Genomic DNA, 25,910 nt, shown 5'->3' with positions numbered 1-25,910 from the left:
TGCCAATCACTGTTCTAAGCACTTATAAGGTTATTTTACTGTTACATTTACTTGTGAATTTATATGCCCAGAATGTGTGTAGAATAGTGTATATATTTTCATAAATGTGATCGAGTGTAAAATCCCTGATCTGTCAGTCTACTATAAGCCTAGTGAAAAAAAACCCCCCATGAATTCTGGAGTTAAAAGGTGGGTTATTTCCCTTATTTCTGATATTCTTAATTCCCCTGAAAAGTTCTACTTGCTGCATAAAAGCAAGAACCCTGATTTGCATACCTTTGTGCTTGGTTGCTATAAAGCCAGTATTTAAATTTTTTTGAGGTCTCTTTCAATGCATAGTATCATGGGATGACGATTTTGTTAGGAGGGTGAATATATATATATGTGTGTGTGTGGCTCTTGGTTTTGTGCTTTTTGTGACAAAGGAATTCCCCTTTGAATTGCCTGCTCCCCTGAAGCCCCTGGAGCCTCTGGCTCAAGCAGCACAGTCAGTCTGTGCAGTGTCTCTGACGTCACCAGTGTATGCATAAGCCCTGCTATTGTCTTACTGCTATAACAGGGCTGGGGATTGCAGTATCCGCTGTTGCTGCTGCTCCCACTCTTGCCCCTGCTGCTACCTAGTCCTGTCTCACTGCATCCCAGAAGAACCACGTCGGCCTGCCTTTCCCTGTTGGATTTTCAAAAGCAGCTCTTCGGTTTTTGGTGCTGTAGGAGACCTTGCTTTTCAGTCACACGGGAGAACACTGAAGCTTGTAAGAGGAGAATCTGGCAGCTGGACACAGCTTGGACTGCATTGTCTGTCTTCATGACCTCTGCTGTGTAGCAGCTCATCTCTCCACTCTTACACGTACACTCTCCTCGATTTTTCTTTCCTTCCTTTCTTTTTTCTAATTTTTAAAAGCAGCCTCTGGAGCCAGCCATGTTTGGCACTGAATCTTCATGTAAGTAAATGGATCTCACTTTGCTATTTGGAAATCTGCTTGCTGTCATGGTTTCATGGCTTGGAGTTCATATCACTTTGCTTTAGATCATTAACAGCCTTTCTATTTTGGCTCTAATTACAAAGGAATTGGTCTCAGGGAAGGGACTCCCCCTTAACTGGGTTATTCATCCTTAAGGCCAGGGATGTCACTGTGGTCAAAACCAGGCCTCCAGGAGGGAGGGAGACAGGAATCCAGGCAGCCTCCCAGAACGTGTTAATTGATGGGATCAAGTCTGTCACTGATCTATTGTTGTGGATTCTGTAATGGTCCTAAAACCCTAAAATAGATACTGGGAGGATCTGATATGACAGTGCTTATTAGGAAGGAAAAAAGAACTTAACATTTTTTATCTAAAAGGAGAAAGAATTATATTCTTTTCATCCATATTTTCACAGAAGCAGAGGGGTAGATATATGTAGATTTAAAGAATAAGAAATAAGCTTTATTTTTAAAGACGGATTTTTTTTTTTTAAACAATGGCTTTAATTTTGATATGCTGGCTAGCGTCACAGTCCAGCAGCATCATAGCATCATATCTGCTTAAAACTTATACAATGAAATTGCTTTGGTGCAGAGCAGGCCCTGCACAAGGGGCTGGGCTGGCTGGCACTTGTAGACAGCTAAAATGGATATCTGAAAAATGATGACCAGCCTAAGTGATGAGGATTATTTAATGTTGGTTGTAGAATAATATAACCTGTCAATGCAGTTGTACAGGCTCTGCAGAATATTTTGTCATTATCTATAAGCAAAGGTGACAGTTAAGAATTTCTGAAGAGATTCAACCTGCTGGGCTAGAACGCTAAACGTTGGCAAAACACTGTCTTTGTGGGGTGAGGGGGTTAGGGCAGGAATTAAGGAATCATAATTCTTAGGAATATATATCCAACATTTTCTTTCTTATCTCAGGTAATAGATGAGTATGACTATTTGCATGCAGCTGATGCTTATTCTAGAATGGTAATATTTCAAGAGAGCTAATAATCCTCAGTTCTTTTGTTTCTTGATTGGCTTTTTTAAAGGGTGGATTATTTTTGTTGTTTTTATGAGAAGTTTCCCATTTCTGAAATTACCACATTGTACTATCAGTCTGAATAGAATAACAATGAGGTGTAATATCCCATTCAGCATGTGACAATTTTATTTTCTAATAATTTAAAAATATTTTTATTCGCTTAATGATACATTGGGAATTGTTGTCACCAAAGAAATAGAAATAGATTGTTTAGTGGCAAAGACCTTCCAGTTTTATTATAGTCATGGAGTTTTGTTTATGTAGGAACCTGGGGATGGTCAGAAATATTTATCTACTAAAGAAAAACTAGTCTTATTACTTGTTTTTAGCTGAAAATGGAAGTTGAAACTCAGTGTGGGATTCTTTGGGGTTCTTGGCATAGGGACTCTAACACTGTCTGGCCAGGTTTACCAAGCAGATGCAGCCTTTATTGATCATTAAACCTGATCTTTTGATAGTATCACCCATGTGCTATGTGCTATGTTTGAAAACTGCTGGTTGCTTTTGGTCTCCATAGCTACCAGATTACTGCACAGAAGAATACCGTTTAGAAGACTAAATATCATCATATAGGTTTTTGGCATTTTTTTTTTTTTTTTTTTTACTTTACTGAGTATTAAGTTTAGCTTCCTGCTTGTCACTAGAAGACTGTAGATAGATTTGTACTGTAATGGGTTGTAAACCGTTGAGAATGGAAATTCCTTAAATCTATACTCAGAGTTGGGACAAGTGTATTTTCTTTGTGTTTTGAGGCATAGCTTTTTAAGCCTTTAATTTCTATCTTTTGGAGGCTATTTTATAGGCTAAGACTATCTATATTTAGAATATTCAGAAAAATAGTCACAGTAGAAGCTCTAATTAGTTCAGAAGGGATCTTCCAAACCACCTAGGATAGTCTTACTAAAATTTTATAATAAATACTTGTCTACCCTATGTATAGTTCTGTGCTAGATCCTAGAAAGGTCATTTTTTTTTTTTCCTGACATATTCTGGTTTCCTGGTTGCAGTACCTTACTTGGTTGCTTTTATTTTTTAAATTGAGGTGTGGCTTACATGTGGTAAAATGCATAAGTCAAAATGTGTAGCTCAGTAAATTTTTACCTATTTGTTTACACCTGTGGAACCCGTATTTAGTTTGAGGTAAAAAACGTTCCTATTACTCCAGAAAGTTCCCTTATGATGACCCTTCCCAGTCAATATTATTTGTCCTCCTCATCAAAAAGTATCACTATTCTGAACTCTGTTATCATAGTCATTTGAAAATGGCTCTTTAAAATTTTCTTCCCTTGTTCTTTGCCTGTTAGAGAAGGAAATGTCAATAGAAATGTCCATGTCTTCATTTTCAAGTACCGGACTGATTACGCTGCCTTTATGTTTCAGACCTTTGAGTTTCAGGGATTTGAGGTAACCTGGGTATCACGTTATAACACGTTTTGTCTCACTGAAATAATATTGCTTAATTTGAATATCAAAAAAAAATCCCTCAGCCCCCCTCCCACTTCACCTGGAAGAGTGGACCTTGTTTATCAAAGTCACACCCCAAATTTGGCAACAAATGTAATAACTGCTGTCTGACCTTGTTTTAGTGAATATCTTCTGATATCACTTTAGTGAATACCTCCAACAGTGCTGGTCTCATTTTTTATGACTTAACTGTATCTGAATCTTCCTTAGCTGTGTACATTTGCCACATCTATTTTCAGCCCACTTTGAAATGAAAGTGTTCATGTGTAGATTAATCATTAGTACAAAGCAGGAAGTATAGCTTCTATAACTCTGTTACCATCTTGATGTATTTCACTGAGCTTTTCCTTTACTGAAATTTCCCATGTCTAAAAATGGGAGTAGTATGTCTGTTCTTTATCTGTTTCAAGGAAATGCAATTTTAGTCTGTGGTCAGAATAATTTAGGTTTAAGAAGAAAGTACTAAAAATAAAGTTTTGTTGAGGGGAAGGGTCATTAAAATGCATATTTTGGGTACTTGATTTAATGCTAGTTCATATTTGAAAATCAATAAGTTGAATCCTACAAAAAATAAAAAATGTTCATTTCCTATTAAAATTTTATAAATGGAGAAAAATTTCATCTTTTCTTTTTGGTGAAATAAGGAAGATTGGTTTTTCACTGCTGCCATTTGGTTACATCCTTCCTCATAAAGCTAGTTATTCTCCAAAGAATAAATGCTTCAAGTACATGGACATTTATTCAGTTAACATTTATCCAGCTCAGTCCTCTTCCTGTCCCCTCTCCCATGTTTAACTTTTTCAGGCCTCAAGGGTACCATTTAAGATGTACTGTGGTGGGAATTGTGCCCTGATTTAACACATTAATGTGTCTTCTAAAGCACCTGCCTTATTAGTCCAGTGAAGAGAGCAACATCTTACCTTCTGAGAAACAATGTGCCCTTGGGGCAAACAGTGTCATTTAATCCCTCCTCCCAACATTTTGTTACAGTTGTAATATATTAAAAAGAACACCTCATCTGCCTGTGAAAAGGAGAGGGAATTCACCCAAGTCCCAAGAGAGCAGTAGTCTTTTACGCTCTGGTATGACTGGACCATGAGTCTTCCCTGCCATTCTCTGCATGCCACATCACCTTGGGTAGGTAGCTAGATGCTGAGGATTTGGGATACTTGTGATGCCCCATATGATGTTCTTCGATGGGTACCGAAAGTACAGCTGTTGCTTTTTATTTTCATTACTGATGAATGCATTAATTTGGAACTGACAGCTTCTCAGATTTAATAGTGAGTATGGTACCATGTTTCAAAGAACAATGTAATTATCTCAAATTTTGAGCCATTGTGCGGGAGATAGTTAAATGAATATACTCGACGAATATTAGGTCATTAAGAAACTATATAATTAAATAGGCACCTCTTTGATAGAGAAATAAGTGAGTCACACTCCCTTTTTATGTGCATTTCAGGACCATTCCTGACAACCAGTCATATGTGAGATCAAACTTGGGTCTATTGTTTCAGTGTAATTTCTGTGAATCTGTTGAGATGTTAATAGCAAGTATGGTCATTCAAAAATGGCTATTCACAACTGGACCCTTGTGCAATATAAGCCGTGGTTCTTGTTAAATGATTGTATGAGACTGATGTTTTTACTGTTATTATGTTTGACATTTTAGTACTGTATTTTTTCCCTTTTATTGGTTTTTGTCATATGAAACTAGGTGATTTAGAAACACAGCCGTTTTCCTTTCCTACATCTTTAATCTGGCTGTTAGTATTTAGCTGTATTGAATTTTAGATGCTTTCATCTTACTTAAAGCAAAATACAAGTACTTAAGTATATACACAGGAACTAATTCTGAACCCTAACTCTGCACTTAGAACATTGAATAAGAAATATTATTACATGACTTTAGATAAATAAAACACCACACACTGCTAAAAGTCACAAATATGGAAAAATAATTATATTCCACAGAGATTTACAGTGGGGCATGGTCATACAGGAGCCTGGGAAACTAAAGCTTATATAACATTTTTGAGTTGTCTTACTATATTTTTTCTTTCCTTCTGACCCTGTAAGTTCTGATGTGAAATTTGCTTTTGACTTTCTTGCCTGTTAGTAGTTGACATAGTATTTTTTAATATCAAGGGAATATTTTGAAACTAAATAAAGATAAGACTTTTTTTCTTCTAGATATTTATACACTAATTCTGCTAGTACCGAAGTGGAATAAAAATACTCAGTGATTACTTTAAAATTGTCAGATTTCTTATTTTCACTTGAGTATTATTTCCCTAATTGTTAGTCTGGTTTGTTCAGCAGAAATTACACATGAGTTTTCAGTGATTCTTGTTTTCATTGTCACAATGGACCAGATTCATATCCTGTATAAACTGTGGGGAGTCTACGGGGAAAAATTACCATATATGGAAACTTTCCTCATAGAATCCCCATGGAGTTACACAGGATGTGAATAGAATTGTTGTGGATTGTGTGTTGGAAGAGTCACTGATTTTGTGTATTTTTAACATTAATCGTAGTTACCACATTCAATTGTATTAAAATACTATTAAACTTTCAATGTAAGACCACGTGGAACACAAGAATATGAATTGCATGGTCATTTTAAATTGCTTTTCAAAGTGTATTTAATCCCACCATTTTTCCCCCTAATAAGTGTAAAACACTCATTAACATGCTTATTAGTGTGTTTTTAATTAGGAAATACCAGTTTTGAATTATTTAAAAGTCCTGAAATGTGGTCTCATTTGCTGGGCTAGAATAGTAAATTATAATATTTTCTCTGTAGAGATTTTGCTTGTATTAATAATAGATTCAAATAATTGTGAACTCAAAGACAATATAGTTTAATACATGTTGTAGAAATAGCAGCAGCCTTGTGCCGGATGCAGTGACTAAGTGCAGGGACTCTGGTGCTCTATGCCTGGATGCAAGTCATGGCTCTGCCATGTTCTACCATGGTACATCTAAGCTCTTCTGGCTCAAAGAGTGGCTTATCCAATGAACTCTTGATGTTAGGGGAATCTGCCTTTTTGGGCTAGGACATGTGCACCAGAGTAATGACTTATCAGGGTCATTGTGGATATTAGACTCCAGAAGTGGGAAAAACTGGCTGAAGAAAGGGAAAGTCACGTCCAAAGACTGGGGGGAAGTTCCATCATGGGGATCATTGAAGGGACCCAGTAGGAGATCTGAAGGGAGGAGACTGCATGAAACTGGATGAAATAGGTAAGGGCTGGCAAATACCCAGAGTATTTCTCTCCAGCAGTCACCCCTGTGATAGGCATCACTAATTGGTTGTAGCACTTTTGTAGGATTGCCGTAAGCCACTAAGGGTTGAAATGTTTTCCTCTTAAAATCCTTATCTGTGGAAGTGTTTTATATGCTGGTATGAATAATAGTTATATAAATATTTAAATAAACATGAAAACAATTACTAAATTAAGAAAAAAAATAGGAATCTTAAGTGTCCTGGTAATCTCCATTTTGATATAAAACAAATTTACCATTCTGTGTCACATTATGATTCTCAGTAATGTCAAAGTAATTCAGACACTACTCTCTTTTGAATAAAATTTACACAAATTGAAGGTGTAATTGTAAAATGTATCAATTTGAAGATACAACCCCAGAGTGTAGCAGTGTACAAAACATATACTAAGCACTCATTCTTTAAAAGTTACCTTAAGCTGGGGCTTAATTTAATACTGAAAATATGATGTGTGGGCTTTATAGGGATTGATTACTGAGTTTAAAATTTTCCAGCTAAGGATTTTATTACATAATTGGCACATATTAGAAATATGTCATGAACAACTCTTACCTGTCACTCTTCAGTGCAGGAGTAGGTGACAATGTGGACTTTATTACTAAGCCCAAATTTGTTAGAGGTAAACTACCATTTACTGATACTTTGCTATATACTGGTAACTTAACTGTATCTCATCTAAGTTCGCTTATCATTTTTTAATATTATTAGGTAAAAACAATAAGGTATAACCATTAGTTCATTTAAGCATGAAAATTGAGAAGTATTTATTTGTCCGTCCTGATGCCATTTTAGAAATTAGAAAAATTATTTTACATTTCTTTGTGAGAATTACAGAGTAAGATTCAAGCTTGTTGGCCTGTTTTGGGGAATGGTGAGTCTGATTGGAATGCATGCAGATTAAGAAACCACAGTGACTCCATTAGAGTATTATTTACCACTTCTTCACCAGTGGCTATTAGAACACATAGGCTTAGCAGGAAGCTTTAATAGTGTTTGGCTTGGTTATACACATGAGTAGTCCAAGCATGGGCTTGACTCAGAAGTCTAGAATTTCTTATCTGAAACTTTCCTAGATTTGTTTTAGTATAACGGTGTTTCAGTTATCTATTGCTATATAACAAACTACTCCAAAATATAGTGGCTTAAAATAAGCACTTATTATTATATTTCACAGTTCTATAAATTGACTGGTTGGAGCCTCTGGTTGTTCTCATGTAGAGTTTCTTATGTGGTTGCAGTCATCTAAAGGCTCATCTGAGTTTGAGGTCCAGGATAGCTTGCCCACATGGATATCAGTTGAGGTAGGCTGTTGACTTGGGACTTAGCTTGGGTTGTAGGAAGGAATGCATATATTTAGCCTCTCCATGGAGGTCACATTTATCACATCATGGCCTAGGTTCTCAGAGGAAGCGACCCATGACAGAGCATCCAAGAAAAATAGGAAGAAGCTGCAAGATTTCTTGTGACCTAATCTTGGAAGCCTTAGAAGTCACTTCTACCACATTATAATGGCCAAGCAAGTCGCTAAGATGAGCCCAGACTCAAAGGGAAGAGATTTAGACTCTTCTTGGTGAGGGAGTGGCAAGAGTGAAACTGTAGAAGAGCAAGTAGAACAGAAAATATTGTAGTGGCTGTCTTTGGAAAAAAGTTTGTCGCAAGTAATTTCCAAACTCTACACCATGAAGTTGGTGCTTTGGGGATTTGTAAATCAGTGGTCTGCAAACCACTCTTTTCTATAAAAAGCCAGATGTGGAGGAGTTCCCGTCGTGGCGCAGTGGTTAACGAATCCGACTAGGAACCATGAGGTGGCGGGTTCGGTCCCTGCCCTTGCTCAGTGGGTTAACGATCCGGCGTTGCCGTGAGCTGTGGTGTAGGTTGCAGACGCGGCTCAGATCCCGCGTTGCTGTGGCTCTGGCGTAGGCCAGTGGCTACAGCTCCGATTCAACCCCTAGCCTGGGAACCTCCATATGCCGCAGGAGCGGCCCAAGAAATAACAACAACAACAACAACAAAAAAAGACAAAAAAAAAAAAGCCAGATGTGAATCCTTTAAATTTATGGACCATTCAGTCTCTTTTGCAACTATACAGCTCTGCTATTGTAGCACAGAAGTGGCCATAAACAAATGAGTATGGATGTGTTCCAATAAAACTTTATTTGTGGACATGGAAATGAATTTTATGTAATTTTCACATGTTAATATTCTTCTTTTTTCCAACTCTTAAAAACTGTAAAAAAACATTCTTAGATCAAGGGCCATTCAAAACTAGGTGGTAGGCAGGCTTTAGCCCATGGGCCTTAGTTTGCTGACCTCTTAACATTTAATTTGAATTTCATTTTTAGTTGTCAAAAAACTAAAAGAACAATTACATTCACATGTTAAAAATAACTAATTTTGTTATATTAAATACTACGATCGATGAACGTAGTTTCTCATTGGTTGACTTTATTATTAAATTTTATAAATTTGAATTTATAAATGTATATCCATTTTACACATTAGGCACTAGCATATTTTGTTTGAAAAAGGTTGTGTTAAAATGAGTGAAAGAAATAAAACAAAATTGTAGGACATTTGAAGGCTTAATTTCTAGTTTGTTCTCAGAATCACATTAGGTAAGACAGAATATGGAAAACTTCTGTTTGATTCAGTTTCACAAATATTTATTGAATACAGAGGAGTAGCGTGTGGTAAGAGATAAAAGAGAAAAAAAGCTTTCAAGAAACTTAAAGTTCAGCTGGGTATGGGGGGTAAGGCAATGAGAGGAGATGGAACAGGGTAATAACATTAAAACTATATTTTTCTCTTTCAGTTAAAGCAGTGTGGATGAGATTATTTTTGTTACTAGTACCCCATGACGTTGCAGGTTCGATCCCTGGCCTTGCTCAGTGGGTCAAGGATCAGGCGTTGCCGTGAGCTGTGCTGTAGGTCGCAGACTCGGCTCAGCTCGGATCCCTCGTTGCTGTGGCTCTGGAGTAGGCCGGTGGCTACAGCTCCGATTAGACCCCCAGCCTGGGAACCTCCATATGCTGCGGGAGCAGCCCAAGAAATGGCAAAAAGACAAAAACCAAACAAACAAAAAGTACAGTTTAGTGAATTTTGACAAATGTATACCTATGTGTAACCATATTATCATTACAATCAAGATATAGAACATACCTATCACCCCCCAAAAATTCTCTTGTGCCACTTTGCAGTGAATCTCCATGTTTCTGGAATTTCCTATAAATGAGATCATACAGTGTATACTACTTTTGTGTATAACTTCTTTTATTCAGCGTAATGTTTTCAGCCACATTGCTGTGGCTATCAGTAATTAATTTCTTTTTATTACTGAGTAGTAGAAATACTATATTTGGCTCAACCATTTGCGTGTGGATACTGAGTTGTTTCCTGTTTTTGGTTCTTATGAACAAAGCTAATATAATTACTCATGTATGATTAACCTAGAAATGCGATTGTTGAGAAGTGCCAAGCTATTTTTCAAAATGGTTATACTTTGTTGCATTTTCATCAGCACTATATGGGAGTTCAAAAGCTTCATGTCCTTGTCAACACTTGATATTGTCAGTCTTCTTAACTTTGACTAATTTAGTGGGTGTGTAGTGGTATATTATGATTTCAACTTGCATTTCCCTCATTAGTAAAGATGTTGAACATCTTTTCATTTGCTTATTGACTACTGGTATATCCTCATTGATGAAGTGTCTATTCAAATATTTTGTCTGTTTTAAAAAGCGAGTAGTTTATCTTATAATTCTTTGAGAATTCTGTATATTTTGATACAATCTTTTATTAGATATGTCTTGATAACATTTTCTTATGGTTTGTAACTTTTTGTTTTCTTAATGATTTAAGTTTTTAATTTTGATAACATCTAGATTTTCAGTTTCTTGTGTCCAATAATTTTTTTTGCCTACCCTAAATTCATACGTTTTTTTTCCTTGTATTTTCTCCCAAATCTTGTATGCTGTGCTTCATTTAAAATGGATCACAGTAAATTTTTTTGTGTGTGGTAATGATGGACATTGTTTTGACCAAAACTCAGTTGTTTCAGCACCATTTCTTGAAAATACAATCCTTTCCCCACTGAATTGACACCTTTATAAAAAAGCAATTGACCCTGTATTTCTGGTCTCTCTATTTTATTCTAGAGATCTGTGTATTTATCCTTAGGCCGTATCATAGTTTGGATTGGTATAGCTTTATGATCCTTTTGGAAATCAGGTAGTGTAAGCCCTCCAGGTCTGTTCTTTTTCAAAATTGTTTTGGCTAGATAGAAAATTTTAAATTTGCTTTTCAATTTCTACAAAAAGGCATTCTGGTATTTTGATTGAGTGTGTTTAATCTATAAAGCAGTTTGGGGAGAGAGTTGATGGTTTAACAGTTTTGAGTCTTCTGATTCATGATCATAGTATATCTTTCTTTTCAGTTAAGTCTTCTTTAATTTCTCCTAGCAATGGTAAGATGAGTTATGAAATTAAAGGAGGAGTTCCCGTTGTGGCGCAGTGGTTAACGAATCTGACTAGGACCCATGAGGTTGCCGGTTCAATCCCTGGCCTTGCTCAGTGGGTTAAGGATCCAGTGTTGCCATGAGCTGTGGTGTAGCTTGCAGACATGGCTCGGATCTTGCGTTGCTGTGGCTTTGGCGTGGGCCGGTGGCTATAGCTCCCATTAGACCCCTAGCCTGGGAACCTCCATATGCCACAGGAGCAGCCCTAGAAAAAGCAAAAAGCAAAAAAAAAAAAAGGAAAAAATAAATTAAAGAAATAATTAGCATTTTTTTCACTAATAATATAATACTTTATCTAGAGTAGAGTAATATCTCACCCACCAAATATATGTTTCTAGGGAAAGTATAGTAAAAAGCAAAAGTTGGTAGTATTAGTAAAATCTCATTAATTTGAATTTGAAAGACTTCCTTGAACTTGTGAGAAGTCTTAAAGAGCCTGAAAAATGAGATTTTACTAAACAAATGTTGCCATGTAGAAGTCTTTTAGGGCTTAAGTTTTAACGAGTAGATAAGAAGGGTTTGTATGTTTATGTAAAATACTATTTTTATGGCCCTTAAAACATTTGCTATCTCAATAAGAGTGTTTCTTCTTGTTTATCTTAGGAAATCACTTTATTATTTTTTAGAAGTAACTTTACTCCAGTTTTTGTCTAAATATTCACATTTCTTTAATTAGAAAGATCTGAACTTGTGAATTCTAACTTATTTTTTATTTTTTTGTCTTTTTAGGGCCTCACCCATGACATATGGAGGTTCCCAGCCTAGAGGTCGAATTGGGTCTGTAGATGCTGGCCTACACCATAGCCACAGCAACACCAGATCCGAGCTGCATCTGCGACACACACCACAGCTCACAGCAATGCTGGATCCTTAACCCGCTGAGCAAGGCCAGGGATTGAACCTGTGTCCCCATGGATGCTAATCAGATTTGTTTCTGCTGAGCCATGATGGGAACTCCCCTGAACTTATGAATTTTTGTATTTAGAGACAGGATCCCTCTTCTTATGAAATTGGTCCTATAGACCCATTGGGTTACCAGCTTTTTAAAGAATCTATTAAATCTGTAGATCCTTGGAGTTCCTTGGTTGCCTGGTGGTTAAAGACTCGACATGGTAACTGCTGGGGCTCATGTCCCTGTTGTGGCTTGGGTTTGATCCCTGACCCAGGAACTTCCACATTGCCATGGGTGCAGCCATCCCCTGCAACCTCCCCCCCCAAAAAAAAAAATAAAAACAAAAACCAAAAAAACCCCACTATGGATCTTATGATTTCAAGAGATTTGAAGCTAACCTCTCTCTAAAAATAAATTCAAGATGGCATTTATCACTTTTAAAAATTAAATTGAATTTGAACTGACTTTATTTTTTAAAGAATGTTTTCTAATTATTTGATATTAGTTGTGATAATTTCCAAAACTTGAAACTTCATGAAGTCACATCTGATAGAGCTTGAACTGACCTGATATAACATATCATGTGTATGTGTTATAAATAAGAATCTATAAATATTTATCTAATACCTAAAGTAACTAACATTAAATCCCCTCTTCTCTTGTTTTAGGTGGGTTATAAAACAACAGTCCTGTAATAACTCCCAGTTAACTAATATACTCTCGTGAAAACTGTGGGAATGAATATACTTAATGGATTATGAATTCAACTGTACTGACTTCCTTATTTTTTTTCTGAGTTGGTTCCAGGTAGCCCCACTTTGTTAGTTATTGTTGGTGTAAGTATATGGCACAGTGCTTCAGAACCTGGGCTTTGAGACAGATAGACAGACAGACAAGGGGGCCTGCTTTAACTATGTTGCTATGGGCATCTTATCTCAACCTTAGTTAGTTCATTTGTAAAATGGATGTAATAAAATGGGTAACCTCATGGGATTATTATCATGCTTAAATGAAATAGGTAGGTAGGGGGACAAGCCTTTAATGGTACATGATAAGCAATTAATAGTGTAATTATTTTTAAGGTTTTCCATACCAGAAATACTACATAGTACATGTATATTGTTTATGAGATTGAGTAAAACTGAGTATAAGAATGGCAGCATCAAACATAGACAAATGGAAAAGAATGAGAAAAAAATAATTTTAAATGGAAAAGTTATTATTTGGTCCCTGCCATCTGGCAGCCTACATTCTCAGGGGACAAGATGAATGAAATAATAATTCATGCATGTGTACTTTATTTTTTAAAATGATTTTTATTTTTTCCATTATGGCTGATTTACAGTGTTCTCTTAATTTTCTACTGTACAGCAAAGTGACCCAGTCACACATACATGTATACATCCTTTTTCTCACATTATCCTTCATCATGCTCCATCATAAGTGACTAGATATAGTTCCCAGTGCTATACAGCAGGATCTCACTCCTTATGCATTCCAAAGGCAATAGTTTAGGTCTGTTAACTTTCTTTATTTTAATATTGATTTGTAGAAGTGTTTTCACACATGTACATTTATCTCTGATCAGTCTTCTGGCTTCTTTATATCCACAGTCTCCTTGCTTCCAATATTCTCATGAGTTTCTGTAATAGTCCCCTTAACTTGTCTTCATAGCTCCCCTTCTGCCAGACCTAGGTTCATTTCATCATTTTGGTGAATTTTTTTTGCCTTTAAAAAAAATTGAGATATAACTAATCTACCATAAAATGCACAAATATTAAGTATTCTGTTTTATGAATTTTAACAATTTTATATACACCTATAAGCACGGCTCAGGTAAGACTTAGAATCACTTCAGAAAGTTATTCTGTGTCCTTTCCTCTTCACTAGGCAGTCATTTTCCAATTTTTATAATTCAAGATTAGTTTTGCCTTGGACTAAATATTTGTGAAATTACACAGGTTATATTCTTTTATGTTAGCTAGCTTGCTGGTCATGTTTTCCAGTGTCCAATATCTGTTCAAAACACTCTCAATGACTCTTCATTGCTTTTCTTTTTTCTTTCTTTCTTTTCCTTTTTTTTTTTTTGTCTTTTTAGGGCCACACCCATGGCATAAGGCTAGGGGTCGAATCAGAGCTATAGCTGCCAGCCTAGGCCACAACCACAGCAATACCAGATCCAAACCATGTCTGCGACCTACACTACAGCTCACAGCAATGCTGGGTTCTTAACCCACTGAGCAAGGCCAAGGATCGAACCTGTGTCCTCATGGATACTAGTCAGATTCATTTCCTTTGAGCTACAACAAGAACTCCTCTTCATTGCTTTTTAAAGTAAATATGAACTTTTTGCCTGGGTATTCAAAGCTAGCCACTTTATGAGTCCCACCTTCCTCTTCTTACTTAACTCCCACTATTGCTCTGTATGTATTGTTTTTTCCTCAGTGCCTTTTCTTATGCAAGACCTTCTATTTGGATCTTACCTCTATTTCCAGCTATTCAAATCTTAAACATTCTCTCTCTCTTTGAAGTTTATCTCATGTACCAGTTACTCCATTTTCCTGGTTCTCCTAATGTGATGGTTCTCAACTACTTTAAAAAAAAACCTTCATCTCATGATCATCATCATAGACACAAAAATATCAGAGATGTTTTTGTGGAAGGCGGAATAGGCAGCAGCATTACTCCTCTTCCCAGTATTTATGGATATTATGAAAGACTTTTACTCTAGTGTTACAACTGCCCCCCTTCCCTTCAAGCTTTCACTAAGTAGATACAGTCTGTGCTTTCATTTGATTTCATACAGAAGATTGAAAAGTTGGGTTTTTTAGATTATAAAATACTCAAAACTCTGAGTCGTTGCTGCACACCTGACTGCCATCCGTTTGTTTTCAATATTAAATTGACCTTTTCCAGGCTCTCTTGTTGAGGAAGTCGAAGTCTCCATAACACCAGCTGTGTGTGGTGTCAGAATGAAACAATAATTCAGGGATACAGAATATGCCTCGCCTTTGTTTCCTGAAATTGTGCATTGATTTCTTTTGTCACTAGAATATTTCAAATGAATGAAAGCAATATTTTCTATTTTTAATTTTTTGGGGGAGGGGTAGACTTCTTTAAAAAGCAAATAATTTGAAAATTCAAATTTTATTCAGTACATCTAATTTGTTTAAAGTGAAACACATGTATATAGGAGAAATTTTAACTGTCTTCAGTGTTATGGTGGTCTTTCTCTTCACAGCAACTTGATTAAAGCTTTTTTTTAAGGCTTTTTCATTGTTTAAAGGAAGTATCTCCAACCTAGCTACTGTTGCCAGCATGAGGGTGGTTTTTTAACGAATATTTTCAGGATTTTCTCTGAATCTTTTGGCCATGCTCACAGCATGTGGAAGTTCCCAAGCCAGGGATGGAAATCAAGCCACAGCAGTGACAATGCTGAATCCTTAACCTCTAGGCCAGCAGAGAACTCCCTCTATCTGACATTTTAAAGTAGATAAAACTGATTACGTTTACAGAGTTAATTTTCCCTTTCCTTTGACATTGACTATACTCTAATTTTTAGCTCCAAAAAAATTAAGGATAGGCTAGTTTTTTTTTTTTTTTAAATCCTGAGTAAATTCTTTGTAGGCTAGATAGTCCTCAAATAATTTGTTAGTTCAGGATCAAATATGAATCAAGAGATCGTTTCTGCTAACTAATATGAACAACTAGATGATTGGGAATTCTCCAGAAGCATACAGAGAAATATATAGCTTAATGCACATATTAAAAATCATTCTGGAGATTTCTTAGGGTATGGACATTAAAAGCCCGAGATACTGATTTTTCTTTTTCTGACCTGGACTGCGTTTACGGTGGTCTCAGGCTGACAAATAAAATAGTTCCTTGCTGTTTAATGTCTCTGGGAATTGTTTATTATGGTTTGGGAAGCTCATTCCATGCATTAAGACTTGACTTTCCCATGTTTTATTAGAACTCCTTTCTCCTGAAGTACTAAACTTTGTGCTTTGCCTTTCATGCAGCTGAGCCACATCCCTATTAGTGACTAGTCCTCTGTGATAATCAGATCACATTATCAATGATTGGATGCCAGGCCAAATGATGCAGCATATTTTATTTTATCACTTTGGTTGTGTAGGGCCCCCCAAATTATGTCTGAAATAATAGACAGCATGACATGTATCGTGAATCGAAGAACCTGGATAGGAAATTCCTTGGTATTTTACTCATTAAGCCAACGGGCTTTTAATTTTTTTGCTTTTGAAAATTGGTAGCAGTTATAAGGCTAAGTATCAGCTGTGCTAGGTTTTATACTCTAAGTTTCCTTCTTGGTCACTGTGAAAATGAGACATGATCTTTTGAGCTGTCTTTTTGGAGAACCGTGTGGAACAGAAAAAAGAAGTGAGGGCAGGAGTGTTTAGGTAGCAATTATGCCTTTTGCTGGGGCAACCATATATCTTATTCATTCACTTCTGGGTTTGGCCTCCCATTTTGTATTTTGAAAAAGTAATTGCATAATAATAAAATGCCCTACATTTTGTGGAAACACAATTTTTGGAATATCCCAATCCATTCTTCAGTTTAAAATTTTCCTTGAAGGGGTGGGAGTAGGTGTGATATCAGTGTCAGACTTTTTTTTTCCATGCCATTTTTCAGAACTTAAGCCTAAAATTCATTATATACTTTCAAAATTCAGGAGTTCATAATAACCAGATTTAAAAGCTGTTGGTTGGACTCAGGATTCGGGCTCTAGGAATGCTTTTAATACAGGTGGAGAAAACAGCTCTGCTGTGAACAGCTGCCATGGAAGCCACACGGGCAGATGGAACATTTGCCTGTGCCATGTTTTATGAGGCAGCCTTCCCCTTAAACATTGGTATTCTATGCTGATGATTAGAAGACTTTGGCATTTGGGAGCAAGGTCTTAATGGCCTTGTATTTTGTATGAAAATGCACAGCATTGCATTTTTATATTATAGCCTTAATATACAGTGCTACCATAAAAGCTTCCTGAGGAGAGCCAATTTCATTCAGGCTGACGAGGACAAGTTTTTATGATGTCATTTAAACTGAGCAAGGCTTTCAAATGTAATGCATTAGAATAAGGTAGAAAACAGACAATCCTATGGTAAGACAGATCCAAAAGATTGATGTGCCTCTGACCATGACCTCTTGCATTGATTGGACCTGAGTTACCAATAGACAGTTTCTTTCAGTCAAGGTAATTGAAGTGCTTTGATCTTTTCAAATCTCCTGTTAGAGATGAAGAGAATGTTATATTCAGTTTTCATGAAACTTAAAATTATCCATTACATGTTCAGCACACTGTGTTGCACTTAAATTTTTTTGAAATTGTTCTCTTGTTCCCAAGGGCTTTTGCCACTAGCCCGTGTTTTTGAAATGTATAAGGGGGAGGGATCAAATGAGACTTCGTTTAATTAAATAGTAAAAAGCATAATCTTGAATTTCATGAAATTATTTCTAGATATAGTTAAATCCAATATCTGACATTATAGTTTAGCTCATCACTTACCAACATTTAAGATGTTTAGCCAATGGTAAATGGATGCTTTGAGAAATAATTTACAGTAGCAGGCTTTGGGGGAATTTTAGCGTCTGTCCATATAGAAAGAAGACTGCCTTGAAACAGTTGTTTCAGATATTTGTGCTTGGCATGTAGAGATGTTGAAGGGAGTTCCTTTTAATAAAAACTCTGATTGCCTTATGTTCTTTAAGGGGGTGATGGGGGAAGGAGAAGAGTAGACTTTCTATCACTACAGCCTTAAGTGAAAAATATCTGATAGATGCTAGGTGCTAGAAAGATAATCTAATGTGACAACTTTTTAAAGGGATAATTATAGGTGGATCTAATATGATAACTGTTCTGTAACTTACTTGGAGTCCTCTTCATTGCTAATGATCATTTCTAAGCTAATTGGAAAGGAATCCCAGTTTGCAAAGGGGGACAACAGCAATTGGCCCGAGTTGGGCAGTTCCTACTCTAGGAAAGGCTTGTTCACTTTGGTTCCTGTGTTCACCAGTGCTGGCCAGTTTCAGTCCTCCTTATAAATAAGATTTCCCTCCAGTGAGTATTGATTGATACCAAGTGACATTTTTATTACTCAAGGCAAGGGTGAGAGCTCTTTTTAAAACACAAAACCATTTAAATCTTTTTAGTGTATATCTAAAATAATATACTGTTTCCTTGGCACACCAAAGTATGTTTTCATTGTAGACATCTTAAATAATACAAATAATGAGAGAGAAGAGAAGAAAAAGAAGGCACTGAGCTTTGGGGCCGGGTGGATTTGGGACTGAATTTTAGTTCTGCCCTTTATTATGCAGTGCTCTTTGGTAATGTCATAATATTTCAACAGAGAACAACACCCAGCCATACTGAAAGGATTAATGAGATACTATATGTAAATAGCTTAAAACAGTGCTTCATGTATAGTTGGTATTAATTATGCACTTATACAAGTATAAATGCAAATAAACATATATTGAGTACTAGTAGGTTGGTGTACTGATGGATTTACACTCTATATAGATGTACAGCTATATATGTATATAAATGTGTGTGTGCGCACATGTATGTGTAAAAATCTAGTGAACATCTGTCTTCACCTCTGTCTTTAAAGCAGAGTGCCCTGCTCAATCAATGGGAAGTTTTATAATTATTAATAACATCCCAAATATTCTCTTTTGGTGATAATTTCTCTAAATCTGTTTTAACATAAAATAGTCTTTGAATGATACACATATATATATGATATGTGAATATCATTTTTTGGATACTACTTTGTATTCTACTTTTTTTTTCACTTAACGCTATTTTATAAATGTCTTGCCACAATGCCAAATTTAAGCCACAGATTATTTTGTGGTAGGTTGAAACATATTTTTAAACTAACCCTTTACTAATGGTTATTTAGTTTATTTTTCTTTTCATTTTATCTCCTATAAACATATGTGGTAAACATTCTTGTGGTTAAATCTTTGCACACAGTGATGCTCTTTTTCTTAGGGTAAATTTCTAGAAGTAAAATTTGAGGACACAAGGCATGCAAGAGTTTAAAACCCTTGTTTCCTATTATCAGATTACCCTGGGAATCTGTACTCCTTTGGTATGTATTTAAAAATATCTTTATGTAAACTCAGAAGTTATTAGGTTATGGAAGAATGCAATGTACTATTTATCTTTTTCCCTTTTGTATAAAAGAATACTTTTAACTTTATTGTTTAAAATTTATGGGTTTTTTTTTTTTTTGTATGAAAGAAAGGTGGCTGTAGTGTAACCCTCCTCTCTGTACAGGTCCCAGCAGGTGTTTGGTACCCTTGGTTAGGTTGTGATCGTGATATGTCTGGCTTGAGCTCAGTTTGGTGCAATTGGCCCACCTCTTTATAGTCCCAGATTGCACTGCCTATCCTGGCCAGTTATCTTGCAAAACTTGGACAGCAGTCTCAAGGGAAATAATCTGCTATGGGAGCTAGAAGAGCTCAAGAAGTTTCATTAATAACATGCTTGCACATGAAGATAGTTCATTTTAAGAAATTCAGACACTGTCAGTTGGTAAGAATGCATTTACTCTATGTACAGTAAATCCCTTCTCTGAGCAGCACACTTAAATTAAACAAGTTGCTTTACAACAAGTCTTTAGAAAGTGATTATAGCTAAATTTTATTTTAAAGATTGGAGTCTAAATATGCTGATCCAGTTCATTTCTTTACCAATGGATCTGGATGTACCTGTTTGTCACTATGGAGTGTTGACAGATACGAGTTTCTTTTGGAAAGCCATGACTGGTAGGTAGTCATTTAGACTTCCATATTTGCATTAATATAACCTATGTAATAATATCATTGCCAGAAGGTCTACAATTAGCTCAGAATTGAACTAGTGTCTTGAACAATATTTTTCTTATTTCATGCCGTAAAACATAGTTCATGGGATTACACACACACACACACACACACACACACACACACACACACACACACAGCCCATCGAACCTTATTCAGTGTTTTTTTGTTTGTTTGTTTGTTTGTTTTCCTCCTCTTCCCGTCTTGCTCCACTATCTACTCTACCCGTTTTCTCTGGATTGAGTCAGTTACCTTTCCGAACATTCAAGGATTTCTCTAGGGAAGACTTTAAGAACTATATCTGCTTTGTGGTGTGAAGGCTCTGAACATGATCAAGAAAGCTTGGGTGATGTGTGTACAAGTGTATCAGCTAATTTCTATTTAAAGTGTTTAGAAATGTGCCATTCTAAAATGCAAGATGAGATTTTTAAAACTATATATTCATTTTTTTATACCCTGAGGATGAATATAATTTTTGTAGGTTAAGTGAGCAGACTGGTTATTAGTTGCAAGTTCTGCGGTTGCTGGAGAGTTCTGCTTTTCTTCTTCAGCGAAGCCTAGAGATGTTTGTGTGCCAAGGAATCATGTTATGGTAACTAAATTAGCCAGAGCTGTAAGATAGTGGTATGGACACTTTTAACAAATTAGTATTAGCAAAGAATGAAGATCTGCAAAGCGGTTGCTATAGGGAGAGTTTGGTTAATGCTTGATGCTAACTGGAATGTTTCCCTCTTTTTTTTTTTTTTTTTACATTTTCCTCTGTGTTATTTCTCTTGCATTATTACTGTGTATCCATATATATTATCTTTTAATAAGATGACTTTTCTCACATAAATTCCCCTTCTGCCTGCATATCTGTGGTCCTGTTTTCCAAAAATAGTTGTATTGCCTATTTCAGCAAAGCATATTTTTCTTTAGAGAGAAAGGAGAAAGTCCTTTTCTCCAAACAGCATGCCCATATTTGTAAACAGAATAAGGGGCTCCAGAGATGTCCACGTCCTAGTTCCTGGATCCTGTAGATATATTGTATTAAATGCCAATGGAAAATTAAGGTGTCATTGGAATTAAGGGTGTTAATGAGCTGACTATAAAATACAGAGATTATCCTTAGTGTCTAGGTGGTCCTAGTATATTCACAAAAGTCCTTTAATGTGGAAAGGGGAGGCAGAAGGGGCCAGAGTAACGCTGTCGCTGGCTTTGAAGATAAGAGGAAAAGGACCACAAGCCATTGAATATGGGTGGCCATATGTAACCTTCCAGAAATATTCTTGTATAATAAATGATGTGCAGATGTCTTCTCCTTTTATTTTGAACAAATGGGAGTTTTTTTTTTAATCTATACTTTTATATTCCTTGAGTTATTCCTTCTTTTTTTAACTTTTCAAAAAAAATTATAGCATTTTTTTATTACTCAATTACATTTATAATTGTACAATGATCATTACAACCAAATTTTATAGCCTTTCCAACTCAAACCCCCAGCAGATCCTCCCACCCCCCAACCTGTCTCATTTGGAAACCATGTTTTTCAAAGTCTGGAGTCAGTATCTGTTCTCAAAGAAGTTCATTGTGTCATTTTTTAAATTCCACATAAGTGATAGCATTTGATGTTGGTGTCTCATTGTCTGGCAGACTTCACTTAGCATGATAATTTCTAGGTCCATCCATGTTGCTGCAAATGCCGTTATTTCTTTCCTTTAAATGCCTGAATAACATTCCCTTGTGTGTATATATATATATATATACCACATCTTCTTTATCCATTCCTCTGTCAGTGGGCATTTAGGTTGTTTCCATGCCTTGGCTATTGTATATAGTGCTGCAGTGAACATTGGAGTATTTTTTGAGTTGTGGTTTTCTCTGGAGTAGGACTGCTGAATCAAATGGTTATTCTGTTTTTAGTTTTCTGAGGAATCTCCATACTGTTTTCCATAGTGGTTGCACCAATTTACATTCCCAACACTGTAATAGAGTTCCCTTTTCTCCATACCCTCTTCAGCATTTATTGTTTGTAGACTATTTTTTAAATATATAATGATTTTTATTTTTTTCCATTATAGCTGGTTTCCAGTGTTCTGTCAATTTTCTGTTGTACAGCATGGTGACCCAGTTATACATAAATGTGTATATTCTTTTTTCTTACATTATCATGCTCCATCATAAGCGACTAGACATAGTTCCCAAGTGCTACACAGCAGGATCTCATTGCCAATCCATTCCAAAGGCAATAGTCTGCATCTATTAACCCCAAGCTCCCAATGTATCCCCCTCCCTCCTCCTCCCCCTTGACAAGACATTTTGATGATGGCCATTTTGGCTGGTGTGAAGTGGTACCTCATAGTAGATTTGATTTACGTTTTTCTAATAATGAGAGATGTTGAACATCTTTTCATGTGTTTTTTGGCCATCTGTATATCTTCTTTGGAGAATTGTCTGTTTAGATCTTCTGCCCATTTTTTGATGGGGTTTTTTTTTTGGTATTGAGCTGCAGAAGGTGTTTATAAATCTTGGAGATTAATCCCTTGTCAGTCGATTCATTTGCAAAGATTTTCTCCCATTCTGTGGGTTGTCTTTTTGTTTTGTTTAGGGTTTCCTTGGCTGTGCAGAAACTTTTAAGTTTAATTATTAGGGTTTCCTTGGCTGTGCAGAAACTTTTAAGTTTAATTAAGTCCCATTTGTTTATTTTTGTTTTTATCGTCATTACTCCAGGAGATGGATTGTTGTTGTTTATGTCAGAGAGTGTTTGGCTTATGTTTTCCTCAAAGAGTTTTATAGAATCTGGTCTCATATTTAGGTCTTTAATCCATTTTGAGTTTATTTTTGTGTATGGTGTTAGGAAGAGTTCTAATTTCATTCTTTTATGTGTGGCTGTGCAGTTTACCCAGCACCACTTATTGAAGGGGCTGTCTTTTCTCCACAGTATATCCTTGCCTCATTTGTCGTAGATTAGTTAGCTGTAGGTGCGTCAGTTTAATTCTGGGCTTTCTATCCTGTTCCACTGATCTCCATTTCTGTCTTTGTGACAGTACCATATAGTTTTGGTGACTGTAGCTTTGTAATATGGTCTGAAGTCAGGGAGCCTGATTCCTCCAGCTTCATTTTTCTTTTTCAGGATGTCTTTGGCTATTCTGGGTCTGTTTTGCTTCCAAACAAACTTTAAAATATTTTGTTCTAGTGCTGTGAAAAATGTCCTTGGTAATTTGATAGGGATTGCATTGAATCTGTAGATTGCCTTGGGTGGTATATTCATTTTGATGATATTTATTCTTCCAATCCAAGAGCATGGTATGTTTTTCCATCTGTTTGCATCATCTTTGATTTCTTTCATCAGTGTCTTATAGTTTTCAGAGTACAGATCTTTTGTCTCTTTGGGTAGGTTTATTCCTAAGTATTTTATCCTTTTTGATGTGATGGTAAATGGGATTGTTCCCCTAATCTCACTTTCTGATCTTTTGTTGTTAGTATATAGAAATACAGTCAATTTCTGTGTGTTAATTTTGTATCCTGTGACTTTGCCAAATTTATTGATGCGTTCTAACAGTTTTCTGGTAGTGACTTTAGGATTCTCTAGGTATAGTATCATGTCATCTGCAAATAGTGATAGTTTTACTTCTTCCTTTCCAATTTGGATTCCTTTTATTTCTTTTTCTTCTCTAATTGCTGTGGCTAGGACCTCCAAATCTATGTTGAATAGTTGTGGCAAAAGTGGACATCCTTGTCTTGTTCCTGATCTCAGCAGGAATTCTTTCAGCTTTTCACTATTGAGAATGATGTTAGCTCTGGGTTTTCATATATGACTTTTATTATGTTGAGGTAGGTTCCTACTATGCCCACTTTCTGAAGGGTTTTTTATCAGAAATGGGTGTTGGATTTTGTCAAAGGCTCTTTCTGCATCTATTGAGAGGATCATATGGTTTTTATTCTTCAGTTTCTTAATGTGGTGTATCACACTGATTGATTTGTGAATATTGAAGAATCCTTGTATCACTGGGATAAATCCCACTTGATCGTGATGTACAGTCCTTTTAATGTATTGTTGGATTCACTTTGCTAGTATTTTGTGGAGGATTTTTGCCATGTTCATCAGTGAAATTGGCCTGTAATTTTCTTTTTTTTGTGGTATCTTTGTCTGGTTTTGGTATCAGGGTGATGGTGGCCTCATAGAATGAGTTTGGGAGTGTTCCTTCCTCTGCAATTTTTTTGGAATGGTTTCAGAAGGATAGGTGTTAGCTCTTCTTTAAATGTTTGATAGAATTCACCTGTGAAGCCGTCTGGTCCTGGACTTTTGTTTGTTGGAAGTTTTTAAATCACAGTTTCAATTTCAGTACTTGTGATTGGTCTGTTTATCTTTTCTATTTTCTCTTGGTTTAATCTTGGAAGATTGTACTTTTCTAAGAATTTGTCCATTTCTTCTAGGTTTTCTGTGTTATTGGCATATAATTGCATGTAGTGGTCTCTTATGATCCATTGTATTTCTGTGATGTCCATTGTTAGTTCTCCTTTTTCATTTCTAATTTTATTGATTTGAGGCCTCCCTCTTTTTTTCTTGATAAGTCTGGCTAAGGGTTTATCAATTTTGTTGATCTTTTCAAAGATCCAGCTTTTAGTTTCTTTGATCTTTACTATGGTTTCTATTTCACTGATTTCTGCTCTGATCCTTTGATTTATTTCCTTCTGCTAGCTTTAGGTCTTGTCAGTTCTTCTCTCTCTGGCTGCTTTAGATGTAAAGTTAGGTTGTTTATTTGAGCTTTTTCTTATTTCCTGAGGTAGGCTTGTATTGCTATAAACTTTCCTCTTAGGATGGCTTTTGCTGTATCCCATAGGTTTTGGAGTGTCATATCTTTGCTGTCATTTGCTTCTAGGCATTTTTTAATTTCCTCTTTGATTTCTTCAGTGATCCATTATTTGTTTAGTAACATGTTGTTGTCTCCACATGTTTGTGTTTTTTAGTTTTTTTCTTGTTGTTGATTTCCAGTGCTATAGTGTTGTGGTCAGAGAAGATACTTGATATGATTTCACTTTTCTTAAGGTTACTGAGGCTTGATTTGTGGCCCACAATGTGATCAGTCCTAAAGAATGTTCCGTGTGCACTTGAGAAGAATGTGTATTCTGTTGCTTTTGGATGGAATGTCCTATAAATTTCTGTTAAGTCCATCTGGTCTAATGCTTCATTCAGGACCTGTGTTTCCTTGCTGATTTTCTGTCTGGATGATCTGTCCATTGCTGTAAGTGGGGAGGTAAAGTCCCCCGCTATTATTGTGTTATTGTCAATTTCTCCTTTTAAGGTTGTTAGCAGTTGTCTTATATATTGAGGTGATCCTATGTTGGGTGCATATATATTTACCATTGTTATATCTTCTTCTAGGATTGATCCTTTGATCATTACATAATGGCCTTCTTTGTCTCTTATAATATTCTTTTAAGGTCTATTTTGTGTGATGTGAGTATTGCTACTCCAGCTTTATTTTGACTCCTGTTTGCATGCAATATTTTTTTTCATCCTCTCACTTTCAATTTGTGTGTGTCCCTAGAACTGAAGTGGGTCTCTTGAAGACAGCATGTATATGGATCTTGTTTTTGTAACCATTCAGCCAGTCTGTGTCTTTTGGTTGACATTTAATCCATTAACATTTAAGGTAGTTATCGATATGTATGTTCTTATTGCCATTTTATTAATTGTTTTGGGTTTGTTTTTGTTGCTTTTGTTTCTTGCCTTCTTCTCTTGTCCTCTCCTCTTGTGATTTGATGACTATCTTTAGTGTTGTATTTGAGTTGATTTTTCTTATTTGTGTGTGTTTCAATTGTAGATTTTTGGTTTGCAGTTACCCTGAAGTTTATATATATATATATTGAAGTTTATATATATATATATATATAAATATAAA

The 25,910-nt window shown here is 35.9% G+C and overlaps 1 protein-coding gene across 10 annotated transcripts in view; it reads left to right on the top strand.

Moving 5' to 3' along the window:
- ST7 (suppression of tumorigenicity 7) overlaps positions 1–25,910 on the top strand; it is a 259,456-nt gene that overhangs the window by 57,998 nt on the left and 175,548 nt on the right. For 2 of the 10 annotated variants that reach the window (XM_047762925.1, XM_047762922.1), the window contains exon 1: positions 540–941. The exons of 7 other annotated variants lie outside the window; for them this stretch is intronic. In XM_047762925.1, the coding sequence (XP_047618881.1) occupies positions 920–941 (22 nt within the window). In that variant the 5' untranslated portion in view covers positions 540–919. Of the gene's footprint in view, positions 1–535; positions 942–25,910 lie in introns of those variants that run through there. One more of the 10 variants, XM_047762921.1, reaches the window with a different exon arrangement.

This window comes from Phacochoerus africanus, chromosome 16, assembly GCF_016906955.1.
Source record: "Phacochoerus africanus isolate WHEZ1 chromosome 16, ROS_Pafr_v1, whole genome shotgun sequence".
NCBI classification, from domain to species: Eukaryota; Metazoa; Chordata; class Mammalia; order Artiodactyla; family Suidae; genus Phacochoerus; species Phacochoerus africanus.
Note: the sequence above shows the minus strand (reverse complement) of the source record. Positions and strands in the feature narration are given on the sequence as shown.